Consider the following 24,169-nt stretch of genomic DNA (forward strand, 5'->3'; position numbering starts at 1 on the left):
CTTGGTAAAATCATTTCAGATTGGACATGATTCAGTTCTTCATTGTTCAGATTTTCAGAGTTATCTACTTTAGTAGGAGACAAAACAGGATTGTCTCCCGTATTCTGGTCTACAAAAATAGGGATAATTTTTTCCAAATAAGGTTCAGATTTGTTTTGATCATGAATCCTTTCAGAGCTGGGTTTAGTTTCAATTTCTGCATTATTTTCTTCAATAATACTTGAAATGGTGTTAGAATCACAAAAGGTGACATGTATGGACTCCTCTATTATTCTATGTTCCTTGAGGTAAACTTTATATGCTTTACTAGTGGTTGAATAACCAACAAAGACACCTTCATAAGATTTTGGATCAAACTTTCCAAGGTTATCTTTAGTATTTAAAACAAAATATTTGCATCGAAAAACATGAAAGTACTTAAGATTAGGTGGTACTCCTTTCCAAATCTCATATGGGGCCTTCTTTAAAACTTTTCGAATGATGGTTCAGTTCAAAATGTAACAAACTGTGTTCACAGCCTCAACCCAAAAGAATTTTAGAATTTTATTTTCACAAAGCATTGCCCTAGCCATTTCTTGAATGCTTCTATTTCTCCTTTCAACAACCCCATTTTATTGAGGTGCTCTAGGATATGAAAAATGATGTGAAATACCAAATTCATCACAAAATGATTCAAAGTCTTGATTTTCAAACTCTTTTCCATAATCACTTCTTATGGAAATTATTTTCAATTCTTTTTCATTTTGAATCTTTTTGCATAGAGTTGAAAAAACAAGAAAAATATTATTTTTATGGGCTAAGAAAAAAACCCATCGGAACATAGTAAAGTTATCAACCACCACTAAACCATAATGTTTACCACCTATGTTTTGAGTCCTAGTAGGACCAAAAAGATTAATATGTAGCATTTTCAATGGTCTTTTGGTAGAGATGTCATCCTTAGATTTAAAAGAATTTTTAGTTTGTTTACCCAATTGACAAGCATCACAAGTCATGTCTTTGTCAAATTTTATTTTAGGAAGACCTCTAACCAAGTTTCTTTTTACATATTTAGAAATTTAAAACATGCTAGCATGTCCTAATTTCTTATACCATAACTATTTTTCAGATTCAATGGAAGTGAAACAAGTAACATTTTGTTCTTTTTGTTCCTCCAAGGTAAGTCCATATACATTATTGCATCTTTTATCTTCAAACAAGATTTCACTAGATTTTTCACACACAACCAAGCATTTCAATATCTTGAAAATAACTAAATAGCCTAAATCACACAGTTGGCTAATGCTTAGAAGATTATGTTTCACTCCATCAACTAAAAATACATCATTAATAAAAGTAAAGAAACTTTTACCCACCTAACGTACGACCACTATCTTTTCTTTTTCATTATCACCGAAAGTCACAAAATCTCCATTGTATTTGTCAAGCTTGATGAAAAATGTGGACTTTCTGGTCATGTGCCTAGAGCATCCACTATCCAAGTACCACATGTCATTCTTCTTCTTGGATGCTAGGCAAAACAGCACAAAATTCTTAAGTGACCTTAGGTATCCGAATCATTTTAGATCCATTAATGTTAAACCTTTTTTATTGTCCAATTGCATTGTTTTTGCTAATTACTTTATAAACTTTATCACAAAATTTTCTTTCAATAATGAAACATTGAATAGGAAAATGAACATTTTGATTACATATATGACAAAATTTATTGCTTGATGAATTTTTAAGGTGATTAGAGTTTTGAAATTTTTTATCAAAAATACAAAATTTATTATATAACCAAGTCAAATATTTTATCAAATACTTTGAAGGTATATAAACAAAGTATCATAAATTGTAATAATAATAAAAACTACAACTATATAATTCAAAAAAGAAATAATAACATCTCCAATAAGCAATAATAAAACTTAAAGCATCAAATTCATTCATAAGAAAATTCTATCAAACTAAGATAGTAGAACAAGAAAATGTAAATAAAACTAAGCTAAAACAAGATTAAAAACTAAAATAAGAAAGAATTAAAATAAAAATCCTAAAAATTCTATAGAGAAATTGGAGCTTCTCTCTCTAGAATTCACTAAAACATGTTAAAAACTAAAAACTAAGACTCCTTAAAAATTACCCCCCTTTTCTTTGCATTTTCTCCTTAAATAGATGTTTAGGGCCCTTAGCCTTTATGGGGCCAACAAATAAGGATGCGTGTGTTTCATTAATTAAAGCCCGTGCAGTCATCTTGCGCACGCGGAGAAAGCTCGCGCACGTGAGAATCTCGCATACGCGAGGAAGTGCCGTTTGTGCGATTTTTTAAAAGGCTCCACTTCGGAATTGTTTTCTGAATTCGCTTCTTCACTCCATTCTTTTTTACCCTTGCCATTGATGTACCTAAAATCTGAAACATTTATGAGGCAAATAGCTTTGTCACTACTCCACAAAACGCAGCCACATCATGGTTCTGAAAAGTAGAATAGAAGAAACCTTAGCGCAGTGCCCCTCTCTCCCGTGAAAAAATAAAAAAACATGTGAAACTCTCTTGAGGTCCACTGCTGTCGCCTTAGTCTAGACCGTGGTGGCCCTTCTCTGCTCCTCTCCTTTAACCTCCTTCTTCCTCCTACCTCTTTTCTGTCTCTATCTTTCCTTTTTTTTTTTTTTATCATCTTTCTCCTCTTTCTTGTTTATAGTCACAAACTCTCTTTTCTCTTAGTTAGTCATACTTCCCATCACCATCACTCTCTCGCCGTCCACACCTTTTTGCTGTCCCTATTTTCCTTTCTTTCATCCATCTTTTTCCACTTTTTTTCCTTTCTCTAGCTGTTTGTTTTCTATTCTTGCTTATTTTTTTTACTTTTTTAGAGATTTAAATATGAAACCCAAATCTAGATCCATAATAATTTTTTTGTGGTTGGTCTCTCCTTTTTATGGTATATTAATTTTTTTTTATGGATATTTTGGACATGGTATTACAAATACAGGATGAAAATGTAACGAAAGAAACTTTTCTTTCATGGAAATACTTCCAAATTCATGAAGCTTGCGGATCTATTTAAAGAAAAAGAAAAGATTTTTTTCTGTGTTATAACACTTTTGTGTAGAATTAGAAGCAAAATAGATTTAATTTATCTTTTTTTCTGTCATAAAATTTGTTGTAATCAAATTCTGTGTCTTCTCTCATATTATGGTTGAATATAAAAATGATCTCTTTTTTTTCTTAGTTTTAGATCTAACATGTTTCTTGGAATTTATAATTACGGTTTGGCTATTTCCTTGAATGAAAATTTTTTTTTTATAAAAAAGAAAACCTTTGCCACGTCTTTCCCGAAAGTTGATATCTGATATTTTTGGTCTTGGATTTTCTGTGTTGCAAGAATAAAAAAGAAACACTGAAACCTTCGACAAATATACCCAAAATCGAATTAGGCCCAACAAGGCCCATTAAGCATCACGAGCAATCATTCCGCGTCTTTGCTGGCAAAGTAGCAAGTGTAGTGCTTGGTTCTCCTCCTTCGTTCCTTCCACCAGAAAACAATGGATCGGAGCTCCTTCTCTGCCGGAACCCGGAAGGCCCAACCCAAATCCGATATATACTCTACCTTCGTCGTCCACAACGATGATGACGTCGGAGACGGCGGAACAATCCGCCGCCGGAAATCCGGAATCCCGGAGTCACAGGAGGATCTATACGGGACAATGGTGTACAAAGAGAACGGCCACGACGACGACGACGAAGACTCCTCCCTCCCTCCACTCCTCAAGCGCCTTCCCAAGGACTTCGGAGGCGGTGCCTCGATGGATTACGACGACGACGACGACGACGACGAAGGTGCTGGAGATTTTGGCACCATGATTGTGAAGACTGACCGGAGCCGGCAGCGGGAGCGGTCTTCTTCTTCCGGCTTGGTTTCGCCATCGGGATCGACCTGGAAGGCTCAGAGTTCTTCTCAGGCGAGCGTCGGCGGAGACGACGACGATGACGACGACGACGGTGGCGGTTTTGGGACGTTCGTTGTGCGCTCGACGGTGAGATCCAGCGAGAGAGAGTCGATAAGCGGAACCGTGGTGCGTAGGACCGCCGGCGGCAGTGGTGCCGGTTCAACGATGGAGAGGGCTGTGGCGAGCATGCAGGCGGCGGGAGAATTTGGGAAGCAGAGGAAAGGGAGCGGTTCCTCGCAGAACGAGGATGCGAGGCAGCAATTGATAACAACGAAGATTTCGGCGAGTTCGATCCCGGAGAGTGTTACCAGAGAGGATCCTACAACCAAGTATGAATTGCTCAATGAACTTGGTAGGTAGCGATGTGCTATTAAAGTTTATTTCTGTGTTCATTGCGCAATTGTTTGAGTTATCATGTTTTGTGGATATTAATTGAATTGTTATGTGTGGTTTGTTCCAATGATGTTGATAATTGCAGGGAAGGGATCCTATGGAGCTGTTTACAAAGCAAGGGATTTAAGGACATCGGAGATGGTTGCTATCAAAGTCATATCATTATCTGAAGGGGTAAATTTCTGTTCCATTCTGGTTGGTAGTTTGAGTTTGACTAGCTGTAAATGAACCATGATGTTTATTATGATTAGGAGGAGGGATATGAGGAAATCCGTGGTGAGATTGAGATGTTACAACAATGTAATCATCCAAATGTTGTCCGCTATCTTGGGAGCTACCAAGGAGAAGAGTATCTTTGGGTAAGAAGTCTACTGTTTAGTTTTAATATTATCAATCACATAATATAGAGAAATGTTAAGTGAGCAGTACTTTTTGAATTTTTTATGTTTTTGTTATATTACCTTGCATTTCAGGTAATACTAGCCAACATCACATTTTGTTTGAATTACAAGTGTTGGTCTGCTTGCATTTTCCTATCGTATCTAAGAAGCTATCATTTTGTTTGTACTCTTATGACACATCTTCTGTGAAACTCTTTATGTATGTTCTACATTTAGAGTTTCTGTGAGTTGTGACTTTGTGAACAATGTTGTGCTTGTGCTGCTTGTTTGGGATTCCCCCTGGTGATCAGCTGTTGACTTATTTTGGAGGTGTGGCAGGATTTTAGTTTCACTAGTTTGGCTTTTGCTTGTTATTGCTTCTTTCATTTGGACTCATTGGTTTGCCCAAATTTTCAACAGATGCTCTTCCGTTCTCTTAAAATAAAAATGACATGTTTGGTTTTTATTTTTGGTTAAAATATGGTCTCTGAATATTCAATTGAGATTTTTGGCAGATAGTGATGGAATACTGTGGTGGTGGTAGTGTTGCTGATCTGATGAGCGTGACTGATGAAGCACTGGATGAGGGTCAAATAGCATATATCTGTAGAGAAGCACTGAAGGTATAGTTGATTGACTGAGTTAGGGTTGGAGTTATTTATTGATTATATTCTATTGGATGATTTCTTTTTCAACCTTTGTCAAGGCATGCTTAAATGTTATTTTGTCTTTGATTTGTGTAATTATGTAAATCTGGAGTCTGGACAATAAAATACTTGCAGAGTTGCTTGAACCAAGCTTTCTGCTCTCTGTTTGAGTGTGCAATTTTGTTTTTGTTTATTTTTATCTCATGTACTTTCCTTAATCTTGTGAAGGGACTTGAGTACTTGCACTCAATTTTCAAAGTCCATCGAGACATTAAAGGCGGAAATATCTTATTAACTGAACAAGGAGATGTCAAGCTAGGTGGGTACTCTAGTTTTATTTGTTAATATTAAGTGGGTGTTCTTACTTGTTTAGTTAATGTTATCAGTAATTATCATTGTTTTCCTAGCACATAAAAATCTGGTAAGTTTCATGCCTAGTTGCCCGTGCTGAATTAAACTAATTAAGAGTTTGGAAAGAGAATTTGACAACTTTAATTTCTTTGGGTATGAGTGTGTCATACTCCCTCCTCCCCCAAATACGGAATTTAGCATTCCAACTCTAACAGTTTCAATCTCGTCATTTCTTTCCCATCAATGTTCTAACACAAACAAATAAAAATGTTATAGCAAAACATGGCACTCAAATAAAACAATTGCATCCATTTTACCACAAATTTCAGAAGAACAATCATTTAGCAACAAATACCGTAGAAAAAACCAATGCGACAACAGTAAAATAAAGATGATTCAGACTCATTCCTAAAGGAAGAAGGCTGAGCAGAGGTCGCCAGAGGGAGAGACTACTATTGCCACGCCATTTCTGGTGTTGGTTGCTGCTGTGCTCCCTGTGTCCTTCTCACTTTCAAGTTTCAATCGCCTACGGTATGGGTTTTGGGTTTTGGGTTTTGGGTGCACATAGAGGAATAAGGAAAACAAATTAGCTTTGGTTAAGTTTGTGAATCCTGCTGTACGTACTGCACTCTCACTATTCCCTGCTATACCCGTTTTATTTTTCATGAGAACTTGTTTGCCGGTATGTATCATGGCTTACCTGTACCTGCAATGTACCTGATACAGGTACTTTAACCAAATGCATTAGTGTTATTTTTAGTGTTCATGGAAGATAAGAATTACACTGTTCTGTTTTCCAGATTTCAATATTACTTACTAGTTAAAGCTTTGAAATTATTGACAGCTTAAAATTTAATATGTTTAACATCTATAGAAAGTTATACAATTCACATTATAACATGGTATCCATTCAGTGGCTATTATTTAACTAGTCATATATAAATAATATCACTTGTCATAAATAAAAATAAATAAATAATAACAATTTACAGTTATTATATGTTGGACAGCAATGATATATCTAGGGTTTTTGGTTTCTTAAGCTCAAAAACACTGCTTTTATGTTGTTTTTGTTTAAGCTTTTGTCAAGAAAGAAAATGCTCTTTTCAGTTTAAAGACAGAAGTTTCAATCAAGGTATAAACAAATCAGTTTCTTTTTAGGGAAGATATAAAAACTAAAAGGAGAAAAGTGGGTTAGTGCCTTTTTTTTTCTTAAGCCAGTAAGAGTAAGATACATAATAAAAGTTCTAAATATGTTTGTTTGGAGATAAGGCTCAATTTAATCCATGAGTTTTCACCAAATGATTGGTTTGGTCCCTGAATATATAACCATGAATTCGCCATCAGTCTAGTTAACGAAATACTTAACTGCTGTTGTGTCAGCCTAATTGCTTGCTGACATTACACCAAAGGCGTGGGATTCAATTTTGTCTTTCAGTGAACTAAATTGAGCCATCTACATTTATAAAATTTAGTTCATTGCCAAATTAAGTCCCTTAAGAGACCAAATTTAGTTTGACACCTTTCTTGTTATGTGAGCTAGCTGTTAAACTTTCATAGTGACAGTTTATTACACACATAAGCATTGAAGGGCCTACTTAATTCATGGTTATAAAACTCAGGGACTAAAGCAAGCATGTTTAAAACCTAGGGTCCAAACTGATTACTGAGTGAAAACTCTGGGACCAAATTGAGCCTTATCTTTATGTGTGTTTGTGCACCTTTTCATAGAGCTATTTGTTAGAAACTACCTTTCTTTCTCCCCCTGAAAAGATTACCTAATTATCATGAACATTTCATTGAAAGAACTTTCCCTTGACTTTAAAGGAACTTGAACATTCCTTCCAAAACGAGAACATCTATGTTTTTTCTTGATAAATTTCCACTTATAATTGTCGGGCTTTTTATGTATACTATGAAATTAACCAGTGACACTGACATTACTGCTCTTATGTCTGTTTGATTCGTTCAATTAGTTGTTACACATTTTATGATCTGGATTTTCGTATTTATATCAAGGTTGCACTTGCTTGGTGAATAGACTTCTGCTGTTCTGCAAAAGATTGGGACAAGATATTGGAACATATATTGTTGAAAAGTAGTACATGACTGCATGATCTTTTTCTTGATTACATCTGTGTACATGTGTGCTCTATGCTTTCTTCCTTTCTCCTTTTGTTGAAATAGTGCTCCATATCAAAGACATTAATATTTTCGGACTTTATAATGATGGACTGATTAAGAAACCTCATTGCCAATGACCAGGGGATTTTGGTGTTGCTGCACAGCTGACAAGGACTATGTCAAAGCGCAATACGGTAGTTATTTTGTTCATCATTTGAATGTTTAGATATTTCAGGATGTTCTTTTTCATTATGATTAGGTCTTAGTAGTCTTGCAAATGTCTTTTCAGTTTGATAGCTTCAAAAATGGACTTGGGTGTTATAACCACAATATTTGAATTTATTTTGGTATAGTTGTTAAACTAGAACAAAATAAGCTCAACCTGTAAAGGGATTACATACCTTTTTTTGTTTTTATGTTTGAATAAACTGTTCCAGACACATATTAGAGTCAGCGTTTTTAAATTGCAGCCATGGTAGCTCCATGGCTTTATGGCGTGGTGTTTTTTGGGCTAACCACCATCTTAAGCGTTTGGTGTTGCGGAAATGGTGTTGGACAATGGCAGCCAGATTGGCGGTGGTGGCTGAGCCATTGGGTCCGATACAGGTATAGCAGAAATGGTGGGGTTTTTTTTTTTTTTTGGAGTTCCTTCTATATTAGAGGGTCTTTTGGTCATTTTAATAACCCTAAACCAAACTTTTTTAAGACAAACCTTCTCTCTGGCTGTCGTTTTCTCCCCCTTCATGCCCTCTCTACTCTCTGATGTTCACTCTCCCTCCCTCTCTGTTGCTTGAGGAAGACGAAGACTTGCGAGCCGACAGCATCACCCCCAACAGCATTGCCACTGATACTGCAGAGGAAGACCACGATGAGAAGCAATAGAACATGACAGAGGCACGGAACATTGATGAAGATGGCACCATGACTTGCAGAGGAAGACGACGATGTAGAACGTTGTTCCTGTTCCTGAATATGCTTCTCTAAGCTGCTTCCTTTTTGTTTTCCTCTTTATAAGTTGAATCCTCAAGTTTTTTATTATCCCCTTTTATCTATTTTCACCCCTCAATTTTTTTTTAATTTTTTATTTTCCGTTCTAAACCCTCAAATTGGTTCTGCCTGCTGCTTAGTTTATATTAATGTTATTATTTATGTCAATTTGATATTAGTTTTAATCTTTAATATTGATTGTTATAATATGGATAAATAATTTCATGTTATTATTGATAAATTATTAGTAGTTAGTGGTTTAGATATTATTTTTCTTTTTGATCTTGTAGTAGTTTTATTTATTTTTTGTAGATTATTTTAGTATTTATTTGTATACAGTTTATATATATTTTTTATGTATCCTCCATTTCTGCCATTTGCCACAACGCCATCTGCTATGACCTCATGGCGGTTTTTTACCCTTCTACCCTGAGTTGCCATTCGCCATCAAAAACTATGATTAGAGTTTAAGCCTGCCTATCACTTCCCTTTCGTTAGAGCAATGCTACAGGGCCAACACAATTTATTATTTTTGGCCAGTTGTTAGCCTGCAATATTTAAAAATGTTAGTTAAAAGAATGGTGTTGAGCTACTAAACTAAGGCTGCATTTGGAAGGGAGACTGAGAGATAGAAATTGAGAGACAAAGACTTAATTAAGTCTTTGTATTGTGCTTGGTATAAAATATACTGAGCTGAGTTATGTCTTAGTACCATATTTGGTTTAAGATAAATATGGAGACTGAGGAATAGATTTGGAATTCGAAAAGTTAAATGAGAGTATTTTTGAAAAGAAATGTTATTAAAGTTTTAGTCTCCCTTTTTACTGAAGAGACTGAAATTTTGTGTCTCGAGAATGAAATTTTAATTCCAGTCTCTGATCGCCAAACATAATACTCAATCTCAGTCCGAAACAAACGCAACCTAAAGATGTTGGGCTGCTAGCTAAAGGTGCTCGCCAATATACATTAAAATTGCTGTCCCTTGAGCTTTTCTCTTTTTGTTAATAAACATTTGTCCCCTGCATATTTATCTTTACCTTTCAATTGACATATATGTTCTATAAGTCATATTGCATCCTTAAACTGAGCAGGGTATTATTGTTAATTTTTGCACACTGCTTCAGTAACTTCCATGAGGTGGTCAAAGGAGATCTACGTGTAAACAGTCTCACTGTATACATGATACACGATAGGGCGCAATAGCGTCATTTGATCCATGTAGCAGACCCATCTATTGTTGTTGTTGTAACCTGCCGGTGGCAATGACTTCACTTACAAGTGTGCATAAATCAATTAAAATATTTGATTGTTTCTGATTAATTTGTTGTTTATGACATAAATTTACCGTCCTAGTATATGCTTGCAACTTATTATTGTGATTTTCCAGTTTTTTCAATCAAATTAATTGCTTTGGGTAAGTGATGTGAACTTGTATCTTCCTTTCTGATCATGGAAGAACTAGTTTTAGCATTTAAACTGTAGTCAGTGGAGTTTTTGGCTTTTATATAGACATGTTATTAGTGCTAAATCATGGCAAGACTTTTGATGTTCTAGTTTAATGTGCTTTTTAGTTCATTGGAACCCCTCATTGGATGGCTCCAGAAGTTATTCAGGAAAGTCGCTATGATGGAAAGGTATTGTACTTTAATTTTGTGAAGCTGGTTTTCATCGTGATGCATCTGTATTTCATACTATTGCATTTTCTACTCTTGATGTATTGCTTAAATGCTTGATTATTACATTATATTGGTAAAGTGGATGGACGGATTATTTAGTTTTCTTGTTACTGTTTCAGAATCATACAGACACATTAACAGTTTCCAGGGAATTAGTCATATAGGAACTCATTATTTACTATTTATGATAACAGTTCATTAGTTGTTGAAGAGTATTATTCTTTGAAGGCATATATATAAGAAATTGCAATATATTGTCTGCAAAATAATGAAGAGTTAGTTGCCTATCACTTTAGGATGTGTTATACGGTTATGCCTAAGTTGATGATAATATAAGTGTGCTTACTCAAGGTAGCAAGTATGAGTCTGGTAGAGAGGATGAAGATCAAGTAAAAAACCATCTGACAGAGAGAATGAAGATCAAATGATCAACCACTATCACCTTGCAATTTATATAAACCATTGATCATGTTGATTATATGGTACATATTTGGAAATACTGATATATAAAGAGGAATCTAGGTCGTTTATGTTGTTAGTTTCCAAACTGGCTTACTGGTTTTTCAAGAAATCAATAGTATTTTGATTCAAAAGTTTTTCTCTTTATAGAATAATTAATTAGTGTCAAGATAAATAGCACTTTCTCTCTTTTTCAATATTGGGCATGGCTATACATAATATCATTTTATTTATTACATTTTCTCCAGGTAGATGTTTGGGCTCTTGGTGTGTCTGCGATTGAAATGGCTGAGGTATATACTTAATCTCTGCTTTAATTTCCTTTGTTTCCAAGTGAGCTGTTAGTTTATCCACTGTGTTCATTTGAGTTTTCCTCTTACCCTTTTCTCCTTTTCCTATCACCTTCTGTAAGATAAGATATTTGTTACTGGGTTAATACTTTGTGTTTGTTTTGGGGTGTTTTCTAAGGTGGTTGAGGTACAAAGCATGTTAGTTTAAATATATTAAATATTTTTCGATCTTATGTAGAAAGAATTATTGTTATGAGGTTATATTATCACGTTCATCCATATCTTGTTATTTATGGTATTAACTCATGTATTTAAATTGAAGTCTTATGGTAGTTCTCTTTATTTATACTGATGCGATATTAAACAAATTTTGCTGATCCTCATGCTTGGATTTGGTTAAATTTTGTTATCATAATTTTCAGGGAGTTCCTCCAAGATCATCAGTGCATCCGATGAGGGTTAGTGCTAAATTGATATTGAATGTTGTTGTATTAGAAATATCTAATCTCTATGTTCCTACTCTTTCTTAGCTGTTGTTTAACTTGTATTTATGTTGAAGTTCACATAAAGTGTGGAAGATTAAGTGTTACTGTTACAAGTCTGTCAGTTGGAGAAGCTTTGAGTATGTAAATCAGGGAGGAGAAACATAAATGCTATGAATTATAAGGAATGTAAACATTAGGCTGTATTTTGTGAGTTATTTGGATGAATAATTAATTAGCGATGAAAGGACCCAGAATTCCTCTCTCCCATACACTCTCACAAACTAGCTTCATGAGTGTGAAAGAACAAATGTTTTGGTAGTTTCTGCTGTTATGCGAGCTTAACAGAATCCGCTTTCAGAAATATTTAATTTCCAATTTCTTTCCAATCACATTAAAATTTCTGGCAACACCTTATAAGTTGTATGCCTCTAAAGTCTGTAATACATCAGCTTAATTGGCTAAACAGTATGATGGGTGACACATGCCACACACGTGATTCTTTGGATTAAGTGTATGATGATCTTTCCTTTATTATTCTTCATAGGTTTTATTCATGATATCCATTGAGCCAGCTCCAATGCTTGAGGATAAAGAAAAATGGTTTGTTTCTTTACTATAATATCCTAGATATACTCTCTGCTATTAGTGAAGCAGTAAACTAGAACAGTTACTTGTTGGTTGTGTATTGATTTAGAATGCTATCTTTTGTTTTGATAGTAATATTGATCTTGAATTTTCTTTTCTATGTGCTATATTATATGTTGTGCTTCTGTTGGCTTTTATAAATCACCACTAAGTTGCTGCAAAACTTTTGCCCTTGTACTCTGTACTCTCTGTTGAACAAGCTTATTTTACTAATATAAAATTTGAGGGGAAAGAAGTGAGAGCGTGTAAGGATTGATTGATTAAGATGCCATTAAACTTTGATCACCTAAAATGAGGATGTATTAAACTTAAAGTTTATGTAGTCAACTCTGGTAAGGAAACTATATAACCCTTGTGCTCCCACAGTCATAGAAGAATTACTTTTACGGTTCAGATGGGATAAACTTATGAGAGCACCTCAAGGCCTCAGAGAGGGAAAAAAGAAAATAAACTGCTTGTATGATAAAAGTGAGAACTTGAGCCTCTTCTACCTTGAGCGACTTATATTGTGCCCTCTTTAGCTAGTTGCATGCTAGATACATTCTTTTTCTATAAGGAAGAACCTCCTCAGTTGACCTAATTAAGTTGGATTTTAAGTTCATGTAAATCTTGAACATTCATATAAATGGAAGTATGCTATCATGTGTTAAGGATTAACAATACGTTTTTCTTTCAATAAGAATTCTTAATCTTCCAAATTCATTGTAATTTCTTCTCTTAATGTTATTATGTCCTTTTATTTTCCTGCTCATACAGAGAGAGAGTACGAAGTTGGTCTGCCGCCTTATGTTCTACATAGATTACCAGGGCACTAGTTAGTATATATACCCCGATCATTTGAGCTATTTAAAAATTACAATTAATGTGCTATTATCACATGGCAATGTCCATATCCTAATTCAGTTATGATATCTTTGAACATGACAACTTGATATTGGTTTAATTTGATGTTCCTTTTCAGGTCTCTATATTTTCATGATTTTGTTGCGAAGTGCCTGACCAAAGAGCCTCGGCTCCGCCCCACTGCATCTGAGATGTTGAAGGTATGCTATAATATTATTTTTTATCAGTTACTTATATGTGTGGTGGGGGCCACCCCACAATCCTCCCCCCCCCCCCTCTTTTTCTTAGGCAAATAATCTATCCTTTTTTTCCCCGATAAGATTTCCTCTTGTATCAAAATAAGAGAAGGATGAAATGGTTTCAAAATTTGCCTTGGATGCTTAATGAAAAATCTGGGAAATTTATGAGATCATAAGGGCTTGTTTGGTCTGTGAAAATGTTATTTGTTTTCATTTTCAGTTTTTAGGTTTTTGTGATGAAAAATCATGTCTCTTTTTGTTTTTCTGTTTTACTTTTTCTCCTTCATAAAATCCTAAAAATAGAAAAACATTAAAGGTAGATGTAGCTGTCCTTGTTATGCTTGTTTGATATTTTTTACTTCAGCTTGTGCTATTCTAGCATTGCTACCCTATTTGTTTCCACCATAACATATGGAGTTTCATCTTTTTCTTTTACTGCTTGTACAATTTCACCTAAGCTCTCTCCATCTTCCCCTGGCTCTAGTAGCCTTATATGGAATGTGTAAAATTTGTGATTGCTCTAATTAGGCTACCTTAGATAAAATACTTTTGAAGACCAACATATATTTATTAATTCCTATCCTCTTGGATTAACTTCTATCACCCTTCGTTAAATAAGAAAGGGTTAAAAAAAGGATTTTTGTTTGGAGTTATGAACAGAAAATGACTGCCAAAATATGCTAAGTGCAATTAGGTAATTTTTCTTACAATCTATATTCCTTGTTTTCAAATGATTCCTTTACTTCTAGCAGGACAAGACATAGTGGATGTTATTGCTGTTAGGTGATTCTTTGACATAGTACATGCTTTTTAGGATCATTGTATTGTGGTCTTAGCGCATTCATGCTGCTATTTGCCGCATAAGGCTGATATTTGATACTGTTGATTTCATTTAGTTTCAGTTTTACATTTTCCTTTCCTTTCATTTCTGTAAATTCATTGAATTGAGTTCTTTTTTGTGGCTATCTAGCATAAATTCTTTGAAAAATGGAAAACTGGATCTGCTGCAGTGTTGCCAAAACTGGAAAAGGCAAGGCAAATCAGGGCATCAATGGCTTTGCAGGTGCAAACTCTGGCCCCAACTCCATTGGAAGATGAGGTATAACTGAAACTCCTTCCTGCCTCTCCTCTGTCTCTCACACCCACACATGTGCGCACAAACGAATTTCTACTCAGACTCTCATTTCATTGAAAAAAAATGAAAATGAAGATACTAATTTACATACATGACACATGTTCCCAATCTGAAGCAGCCTATGGTAACTTCCATGCTAAATGATGAATATGGAGATACTGTTCCATCCGGACATCAGAACCTAGCAGTGCAGGAGGCCACTGATCTTTCTTCAAGTGGTGGCGTGAGGGAAGATGATGGAGGTGAAGGTCTGTATTTCTTCTATCTTTACTCTCGCTTTGTTCAACTCTTTTCTCAAGGTTGATATCCTAATGTTACTAAAGTATGAGGGAGTACAAGAATGAAAAAAGGCTCTGAGGTCTATAAGCCAAAGTCATCTTGAGATAATCCTTTCTTTCCAGTGGTTGTGCTATTCCTAGTTAGTAATTACTTAAGGCATGCATGATAATGATTCTAACTAGCAATAAGTTTTCAGCTAAATTTTTGCCAAGCTGCTTTCTTCCATCTGCTTCATCTTGGGAAATGTGCTTTTGTATATTTTTATATTTTATGCAGTTGTCTATCTTGTTGTCATGGTCCTTGTGTTTCAAGTTAGGGAAATAAATATGGATGAAAGAAACTTGTGAAATTCAAAACGTTTTGTATTTGGGTTGAAGAGAAAAATTGAGAAAAGTAAAGAAAGATAAGTCTGATAACACTGGAAGCAACAATGTTTCCAAATTTTCTCATTATTTAAATCTTCAAATTTTTTTCTTTTTAATATATTTGCTCTCATCGAAACAAAGATTTAGACTTTATAATTATGATCTCCCTGCCCCCCCCCCTTCTCTCTCTCTCTCTCTTTCTCTCTCTCTCCAGTTTGCACTTCCTAAACTGGGAGAAATTGAAGCTATTTTTTAAGTGTGCTTTATGTGTATTATTAGCAGGAAACTTTGGAACTATGATAGTCCATGGAGATGAGGTACATAAGATCACACAGGATGGAGATTCTGCAGGTTCCTTATCTGCTTTCACGGGTGGAACAGGATTGGCCGACTCTAGGTACTTGCTAGTCTGTATATCTATGATTTGAAAGCATGTGTTTCAAAAGATTATTTATCTGTCATTCCTCTCGCTGTTAATAACAGTCTTCTTTTGTGCAAACTTAAAAGTACATATCACGTTCTTATATCAGAGCCATCTCCTCTCTTCTGCTTTTCATTCCTCATGTGTCCTGATGTTCTTTTATGTCTTTTGTGGATAATCTTTTAGGGTTGACACCCTAAAAGTTGGTACAACAAACATTGCCTCTTTTAGAGGATCTAATCCAACTACAGATACCATACAATCAACTTTACCTCGTGTTAGAAATTCAACCGAGCAGAACCTCAAAACGCAAGGTAGTTTTCGTGCACACGCTGGAATTGGTAGTGATATAAGCACTGGCACGTTGAAGAATGATACAGTCTTCCGCAAGTCATTTGCTTTACAGGATAAGGTATTTCTGTAATTTGGTTTATATATCATTATATCTGCCCTAAACTATAATATTACTTAATTGCAGTCTTCTTTTGTGTTGTTTTTATTGTGAATTGTATTTGGATCAAGCGTTTTACATATTTATGGATAACTCAGTTTTTCTTGAGGACCTGCGTTAGATTCTTGCTAAATTCAGAGGCTTTACAGTTATGAACAAGCATAAACTCTGCCAATGTTATAATTTTGCCCCCGTTTTTTGGTGTCTTTGGCTGGAAAGCAATGGTACAATTTACAAGGAGACTTTTAATCTTTAGACTAAGATTTGAAATTAGGGTTTCTTTCATAACTTCTATATGGTGGTCTCTGCAATGGGATTTTTTTTTTCTCAAAAGATATTTCTTTGGTAGATTGCAGAAAGTTTGCATGCCTTCTTACATGGATGATCTGGTAGGACATACATGTTTTCTTTTTCAATATTTGCATTATTTTCTTACTATCAAATTTCTTTTTCTATAAAAAATGATATTACACCAAATGAGATCATTACTATTATGTGAGATTCTGCTTTTTTAGTTATGAAAGTTATTTGTGATCCTTAAGACACATGAGGACAAGAACATTGTATTTCTTCCTCTTCTTTATTTGCTTGGCAGACATCTGGATTTGGTTTCTTTATTGGATCATTAATCGTATCATTTTTTTTTTCTTTTGTGGCCATCTTGACGACCTATTTAGACTGTCAGCTTCATACTTATATTTTATTACCGCTGCTATTGCAGCTATGGTCCATTTATGCAGCTGGTAATACAGTGCCCATTCCGTTCTTAAGGGCTACAGACATATCCCCAATTGCTCTGCTGTCAGATAATGTGCTTGGTGGCTTGCAACCAGATACCAGTGAGACTGGGGAAGTAGAATCATTGCAAGAGCTTTTTAGTGGTGATGTGCAATCCAAAAAGGGTCGGAGAGGACTAAATGAGGTGACTTTGTGCACTTTCTTGTCATGCGCTTCTTATGACCTTATGACTCTTTTTATCAGTTTGCTAATTGACATGCAGCAGATGCCCCTTCCTCCAAGCATTTACCAGCGGCTTACATCAAGTTCCACTCTAATGAATTTGGCTCAGGCTTTAGCTTATCATAAGATGTACATCCCTTCAACTTTCACTTGGGCAGGGTTGAAAGTTTTACTATTTTTATGAGAATTTTTACTTATCTATAGCTGTAGAGAACTATATATTTTCACTCCATTGTGTGCTTGTGTCAAGAAATCACAATATTGGGTTTCCGATGGGATGGTTTCCTTTTGCTCCTTTCCTCCGTGTGTATTGTGTTTCTATTTAAAAAATGATCATTCTTAAATCTTAGCTAAATTGCTTTATTTGTTGTAAGGTGTTACGAAGATATGCCACTGCAGGAGTTGCAAGCAACGCAGGAGCAGCGGACAATTCAAAATCTCTCGGACACGCTTAGAACCATTCTTCGTTTGTAGGTAGGTAGATCTCGTTGTCTCTATTCTACTTCCCCAATCCTTATTGGCTGCAAAAAATCACTACTGCTTTTCTATTTTTCATCCCGTTGATGTGATATACTCGTACAGATAGAGTATGGTTTGCCATAAGGACCCAAGTTTTGCTGGTTTCTTCTCACGTTCTGTTGTAGTCTGTGTAAAGTAAACCCTAGTATAGGGTTTAGTAAGCTATCAGATATTTGTATGTACATATCGTGTATCTTATGTACTTCAACTAGTGTTGCCCTCGTACACTAGTCAGAGCTATTTTAGCAATGCAAAAAATGTTAATCTTTTTATCTCAATGAAATGATGTTCGTTTCATTCAATTTAGTGATTACGTATGGATTGAATGTCCGTATTCAGGTCCCTGCCCAATGCTAATTTATACTCATTGATCATTGATGTTTTTCAAAAAATAAACAAAAGGTCAAAACGATAATTCAGTTTGGAAACACTATTTTTTCGGCCATTAATTGTATTGAAGCCTGTTCTTTTTCTAGTCCATTAACATGGTTTATTATAGTGGGAAATCTGTGGTGCCTTTGCCAAATTAGTGGGCACGTGCCAATTGAATTCGATTCCTTTGATTTGTGCTGGTTTATGGTAGAGTTGTTGCACCATAAGGGGATCCATAAAAGACGGAGAATGAGCAACCTGAAGACCCGATTGCTGGACTTTTCCTGGGCAATCATTGCTTTTCATGACATCCAGGCTTAAGTTTTTGTGCATTTGATGGTTCTGAAAACTAGCTGAGGAAAATTGGTGGCTAGTAACATATTGGGATGTGGCGTTTGTTCTTATTATTGGATTTGATGGAAGAATATTTAAACTGAGAAAGGATTCTTGTCAGTTGTCAAGTCAAATAAATATCCGTTCAATAATGATAATAATAATAATAATAATGATAATGATAAGGGTATGTCTAAAATGTGCACAACAATTATGTGTTTATTGAATGTGCCGCATTTATATAGATCATTAGATTTTATTAGATTAAAATTAAAGGCTAATATAAAAGAAGAGTATTAATGGATTCTAATAAATATAGAATATCAAAATACATAAATAAATATTTTAAATGATAATACTTTAATACACAATATTTTAAATAGCAATAGAATTTTTTATTCTTAAATAATTAAATATAAAATATATAAATACAAAATATCTGAATATTTTTATTTATTAAAATTAATTATTATATAAATTTTTTTATAATATTAAAAAATTATATTAAAATGATATTTTAAATTGTAACATAAAAATATAAAATAATTAAATTTTTATTTTACTTGATAAATAATTAGATTATTATATTTAAAATTTATTAACTAACTACTTTTATTAAAGATATCATTATATAATATAATTTTTTATAAAAATATTTTTAAAATATAAAGTATTGAAGTATTGCTATTTAAGATATTTTATATTTAATTCCAAGGCCTGTTATCTGCCCGTGGAACTAGAACATAAGGCCTACTGGGCAACTAGATTCCTAAACTTTGGTGCCAAATTAGCTGGAGAAAAAAGATTGGTCCAGCTAAATGAGCTAGAGGAATTCAGTTTCACTGCTTTCAAAAATGCCAAGCTTTATAAAGAGAAATAAAAAATGTGGCATGACAGAAAGCTGTCATCTAGAGTCTTTGAACCAGGACAAAAGGTTCTGTTGTTTAACTCTAGGCTCAGGCTATTCCCCAGGAAACTGAAATCCCGGTGGAGGGGACTATATGTGATTACAAGTGTATCACCATATGGTTATGTGGAGCTTCAAGACATTGATTCTGATAAGAAGTTCATTGTTAATGGACAGAGAATCAAGCACTATCTTGAAGGCAATGTTGAGCAAGAGTGCTCACGGCTGAGGCTAGATTAAAAACTCAGCAAGGTCCAGCTAAAGACAATAAAGAAGCGCTTGCTGGGAGGCAACCCAGCCATTAGCAAAACTTTTTCTGTTATTTTATTTTATTTTATTCTTCATTTTATTTATGTATCTTTAAAAAATATATATGAGCTTAATATTAACAAGGTAAAGAATCAATTGCATAAGTCCACAGGGTTACAGAAGAATTCAGAGCACAAAACATGAAAAAAGAGCTCACTGGCAAGAAAACGCCAGTAAAAGGCAATTGGGCGTTAAACGCCCAAAAGGAGCATCTACTGGGCGTTTAACACCAGTAAAGATAGACATCTGGGCGTTAAACGCCAGAAAGAAGCAGCTTCTGGGCGTTTAACGCCAGATTTACAGCATCCTGGGCGTTCAGAAAAACGCCCAGTGACAAAGGGGTTTCTGGCGTTTAACGCCAGCTAGAAGCAACAGCTGGGCGTTAAACGCCCAAAACAAGCACCAACTGGGCGTTAAACGCCCAAAACATGCAGTAGTTGGGCGTTTAACGCCAGGATTGTGGGGAGTAGGCAATTTTGTTTTCAATTCAAATTTTTTCCATTTTTTATGTTTCAATTCATGATTTCTTGCACAAACATGTTACAAATCCTAATTTTTCAAATCCTTTTTCAAAAAAATATCAAATGTATCTTAATTCATAAACCCTTTTTTTTTCTCTTCAAATTATTTTCAAATCCTTTTCAAAACAATTCTATCTCTTTTCCTTCTAAAATCTTTTTAACTCATCAATATCTTTTTCAAATCTTCACATCATCTTTTTCAAAATCCAGATTTATTTTTTTCAAATATCTTTCATATCTTTTCAATTTTAAATCACATCTTTTCCTATCATACTTATCTTTTTCAAATCACTTTTTCTATCATATCTTTTTCAAATAATTTTCGAAACCCACCCCCTTCCCTTTAAATTTTGGTTCGGCCTCTTCCCCTCTCCTCCACAAGTTGCGCTTGGCTCTCCCTCTTTCCCTCTCATTTCCTTTCTTTTGCTTGAGGACAAGCAAACCTCTAAGTTTGGTGTGTTTATCTGTGATCACTAAACCAATACCCACTAAAATCATGGCTCCTAAGGGAAAACAAACCGATTCAAGAGGCAAGAAAGAGAATATTCCAAAACCACTTTGGAATCAAGGGAAGTTTATAACCAAAGAACATTCAGACCATTTTTACAAAATAATGAGTCTAAGGTCAGTGATCCCGGAAGTTAAATTCGATCTGAAAGAAGATGAATATCCGGAGATCCAAGAGCAAATCCGAAACAGGAGCTGGGAAGTCCTAGCTAATCCTGAAACAAAGGTGGGAAGAAACATGGTTTAGGAATTCTACGCTAATCTGTGGCAGACGGACAGGCAGAGAATAGCTGGAACCGCATTCTATGACTATAGAACTCTGGTCAGAGGGAAGATTGTTCACACCCACCCTGACAAAATAAGGGAGATCTTCAAGCTGCCTCAACTGCAAGATGACCCAGATTCCTTCAATAGGAGAATGATGAGATCAAACCTGAGCTTGGACAAAATCCTAGAGGACATATGCCTCCCTGGAGCTAAATGGACAACCAACACAAAGGGTGTCCCAAACCAACTCAAAAGAGGAGATCTCAAACCAGTCGCCAGAGGCTGGCTGGACTTCATTGGGCGCTCTATACTGCCCACTAGCAACCGCTCTGAAGTCACCATCAGAAGAGCAGTGATGATTCATTGCATTATGTTGGAAAAGAAGTGGAAGTTCATCAGCTGATTGCTTGTGAGCATTACAAAATTGCAAACAAGAACTCCAAAGATGCCAAATTGGCCTATCCAAGCTTAGTCTCTCTGTTATATAAAGATGTTGGGATAAAGATGAGAGTAGATAAGTATATCTCAGTTGAGCAACCAATCACCAAAAAGTCTATGGAAGGACAACAAGTGCAGGACGACCCCATCAAGAGAAAAGTAGAGGAGTTCCTCCCGGAAATCCCTCAAATTGAATACTAGGAGCGCCTAGAAGCATCTGTCACCAAGTTGCAAGAAGCTGTGGATCAACTGAAGGAAGAACAGCAAAATCAAAACAGCATGCTCTGCAAATTGCTTAGAGAACAAGAAGAGCAAGGGCGTGAACTGAAGGAATTAAAACGTCAGAAACTATCTCTTGAAGGGCCAAACACTCCACAGACTAAAGAGGCATCCACCTCCCAAATTCAAGGTTGTTGAGTTCTAATCTTAGCCTTAAATCTGTGATAATTGTTCATATTTGAGTTTTACCTTAGAAGTTATATATGAGTAGTAGTAATTAGTATCTATATTTTGATTTTATCTCCAATTAAGTTATAATTTATTTTTCTCATCATCATTAAACATGAATAAAATAGCAGATTTTCTTTAGAATAAGGAGGCAATATTTTTCGAGTTTTTAATAAGAAAAATTCTAATTATTTACATGTGGTGGCAATGCTTTTTGTCTTTTGAATGAATGCTTGAACAGTGCATATGTCTTTTGAATTTGATGTTTATGAATGTTAAATATGTTGGCTCTTGAAAGAATGATGAAAAAGGAGAAATGCTATTTGATAATCTGAAAAATCATAAAAAAAAAAATTTGATTCTTGAAGCAAGAAAAAGCAGTGAATACAAAAGCTTGCAGAAAAAAAAAGGGAGAAAAAAAAGAAAAAAAAACGAGAAAAAGCAAACAGAAAGAGCCAATAGCCCTTAAAACCAAAAGGCAATGGTAATAAAAAGGATCCAAGGCTTTGAGCATCAGTGGATAGGAGGGCCTAAATGAATCAAATCCTGGCCTAAGCGGCTAAACCAAGCTGTCTCTAACCATGTGCTTGTGGCGTGAAGGTGTCAAGTGAAAACTTGAGGCTGAGCGGTTAAAGTCAAGGTCCAAAGCAAAAAGAAGGGTGTGCTTAAGAACCCTGGACACCTCTAACTGGGGACTTTAGCAAAGCTGAGTCACAATCTGAAAAGGTTCACCCAATTATGTGTCTGTGGCATTTATGTATCCGGTGGTAATACTGGAAAACAAAGTGCTTAGGGCCACGGCCAAGACTCATAAAATAGCTGTGTTCAAGAATCAACATACTAAACTAGGAGAATCAATAACACTATCTGAATTCTAAGTTCCTATAGATGCCAATCATTCGGAGCTTCAATGGATAAAGTGAGATGCCAAAACTGTTCGGAAGCAAAAAAGCTACTAGTCCTGCTCATCTAATTAGAATCTGAGCTTCACTCAAAAAAACTCTGAGATATTATTGCTTCTTGACTTATTTGTATTCTATTTTATTTGTCTAGTTGCTTGGGGACAAGCAACAGTTTAAGTTTGGTGTTGTGATGAGCGGATATTTTATACGCTTTTTGGGGTTAATTTCATGTAGTTTTTAGTATGCTTTAGTTAGTTTTTAGTATATTTTCATTAGTTTCTAGGAAAAATTCATATTTCTGGACTTTACTATGAGTTTGTATATTTTTTTGTAATTTCAGGTATTTTCTGGCTGAAATTGAGGGAGCTGAGCAAAAATCTGATTCAAGCTGAAAAAGGACTGCTGATGCTGTTGGATTCTGACCTCTCTGCACTCGGAATGGATTTTCTGGAGCTACAGAAGTCCAGTTGACGCTCTCCCAATTGCGTTGAAAAGTAGACATCCAGGGCTTTCCAACAATATATAATAGTCCATACTTTGCTCAAGGATAGACGACGTAAACTGGCGTTCAACGCCAGTTCTATGTTGTAGTCTGGGGTTAAACGCCAGAAACAGGTTACAAGTTGGAGTTAAATGCCCAAAATAGGTTACAACCTCGCGTTTAACTCCAGAAGCTAAGCACGTGTAAAGCTTAAGTCTCAGCCCCAGCACACACCAAGTGGGCCCCAGAAATGGATTTCTGCACTATCTATCATAGTTTACTCATTCTCTGCAAACCTAGATTACTAGCTTACTATTTAAACAACTTTTAGAGGATTATTTTGGACCTCATGACATTTTTAGATATGAACTTTGTACTCTTTGACGGCATGAGTCTCTAAACTCCATCGTTGGGGGTGAGGAGCTCTGCTGTGTCTCGATGAATTAATGCAATTATTTCTGTTTTCTATTCAAACACGCTTGTTTCTATCTAAGATGTTCATTCGTACTTTAATATGATGAATGTGATGATCCGTGACACTCATCACCATTCTCAATCTATGAATGCGTGCCTGACAACTACTCCTGTTCTACCTTCGATTGAATGAATATCTCTTGGATTCCTTAATCAGAATCTTCGTGGTATAAGCTAGAATCCATTGGCAGCATTCTTGAGAATTCGGAAAGTCTAAACCTTGTCTGTGGTATTCCGAGTAGGATTCAGGGATTGAATGACTGTGACGAGCTTTAAACTCACAAGGGTTGGGCGTAGTGACAAACGCAAAAGGATCAATGGATCCTATTCCAGCATGAGTGAGAACCGACAGATGATTAGCCGTGCGGTGACAGTGCACCTGGACCATTTTCACTGAGAGGACGGATGGTAGCCATTGACAACGGTGATCCACCAACACACAGCTTGCCATAGGAGGAACCTTGCGTGCATGAAGAAGAAGACAGGGGGAAAGCAGAGATTCAGAAGACAAAGCATCTCCAAAACTCCAACATATTCTCCATTACTACATAACAAGTATTATTTAATCCATGCTCTCTTGTTCATTTGCAAGTCAACTGATAATTACAATTGATATCCTGACTAAGATTTAC

The 24,169-nt window shown here is 35.4% G+C and overlaps 1 protein-coding gene across 15 annotated transcripts; it reads left to right on the forward strand.

Annotated features, from left to right (window-relative positions):
* Positions 1 to 3,265: 3,265 nt before the first annotated feature.
* LOC112737772 (serine/threonine-protein kinase 1) lies at positions 3,266 to 23,537 on the forward strand. 15 transcript variants are annotated; one of them, XM_072211502.1, is made up of 19 exons: positions 3,266 to 4,282; positions 4,409 to 4,497; positions 4,575 to 4,682; positions 5,219 to 5,326; positions 5,579 to 5,669; positions 7,967 to 8,019; positions 10,384 to 10,446; positions 11,196 to 11,240; positions 11,660 to 11,695; positions 12,267 to 12,322; positions 13,329 to 13,410; positions 14,420 to 14,548; positions 14,700 to 14,832; positions 15,508 to 15,625; positions 15,836 to 16,061; positions 16,822 to 17,022; positions 17,101 to 17,189; positions 17,435 to 17,534; positions 22,923 to 23,537. In XM_072211502.1, the coding sequence occupies exons 1-18, from the start codon at positions 3,526 to 3,528 to the stop codon at positions 17,532 to 17,534; spliced, it is 2,484 nt and encodes an 827-aa protein (XP_072067603.1). In that variant the 5' UTR covers positions 3,266 to 3,525; the 3' UTR covers positions 22,923 to 23,537. The 15 variants fall into 15 exon arrangements, with proteins under 15 accessions (XP_072067603.1, XP_072067606.1, XP_025643645.1 ...); XM_072211505.1 differs by having other exon boundaries at positions 17,104 to 17,189; XM_025787860.3 differs by lacking the exon at positions 22,923 to 23,537 and adding an exon at positions 18,163 to 18,469.
* The last annotated feature ends 632 nt before the right edge of the window (positions 23,538 to 24,169 follow it).

This window comes from Arachis hypogaea, chromosome 13, assembly GCF_003086295.3.
Source record: "Arachis hypogaea cultivar Tifrunner chromosome 13, arahy.Tifrunner.gnm2.J5K5, whole genome shotgun sequence".
Taxonomy (NCBI): Eukaryota; Viridiplantae; Streptophyta; class Magnoliopsida; order Fabales; family Fabaceae; genus Arachis; species Arachis hypogaea.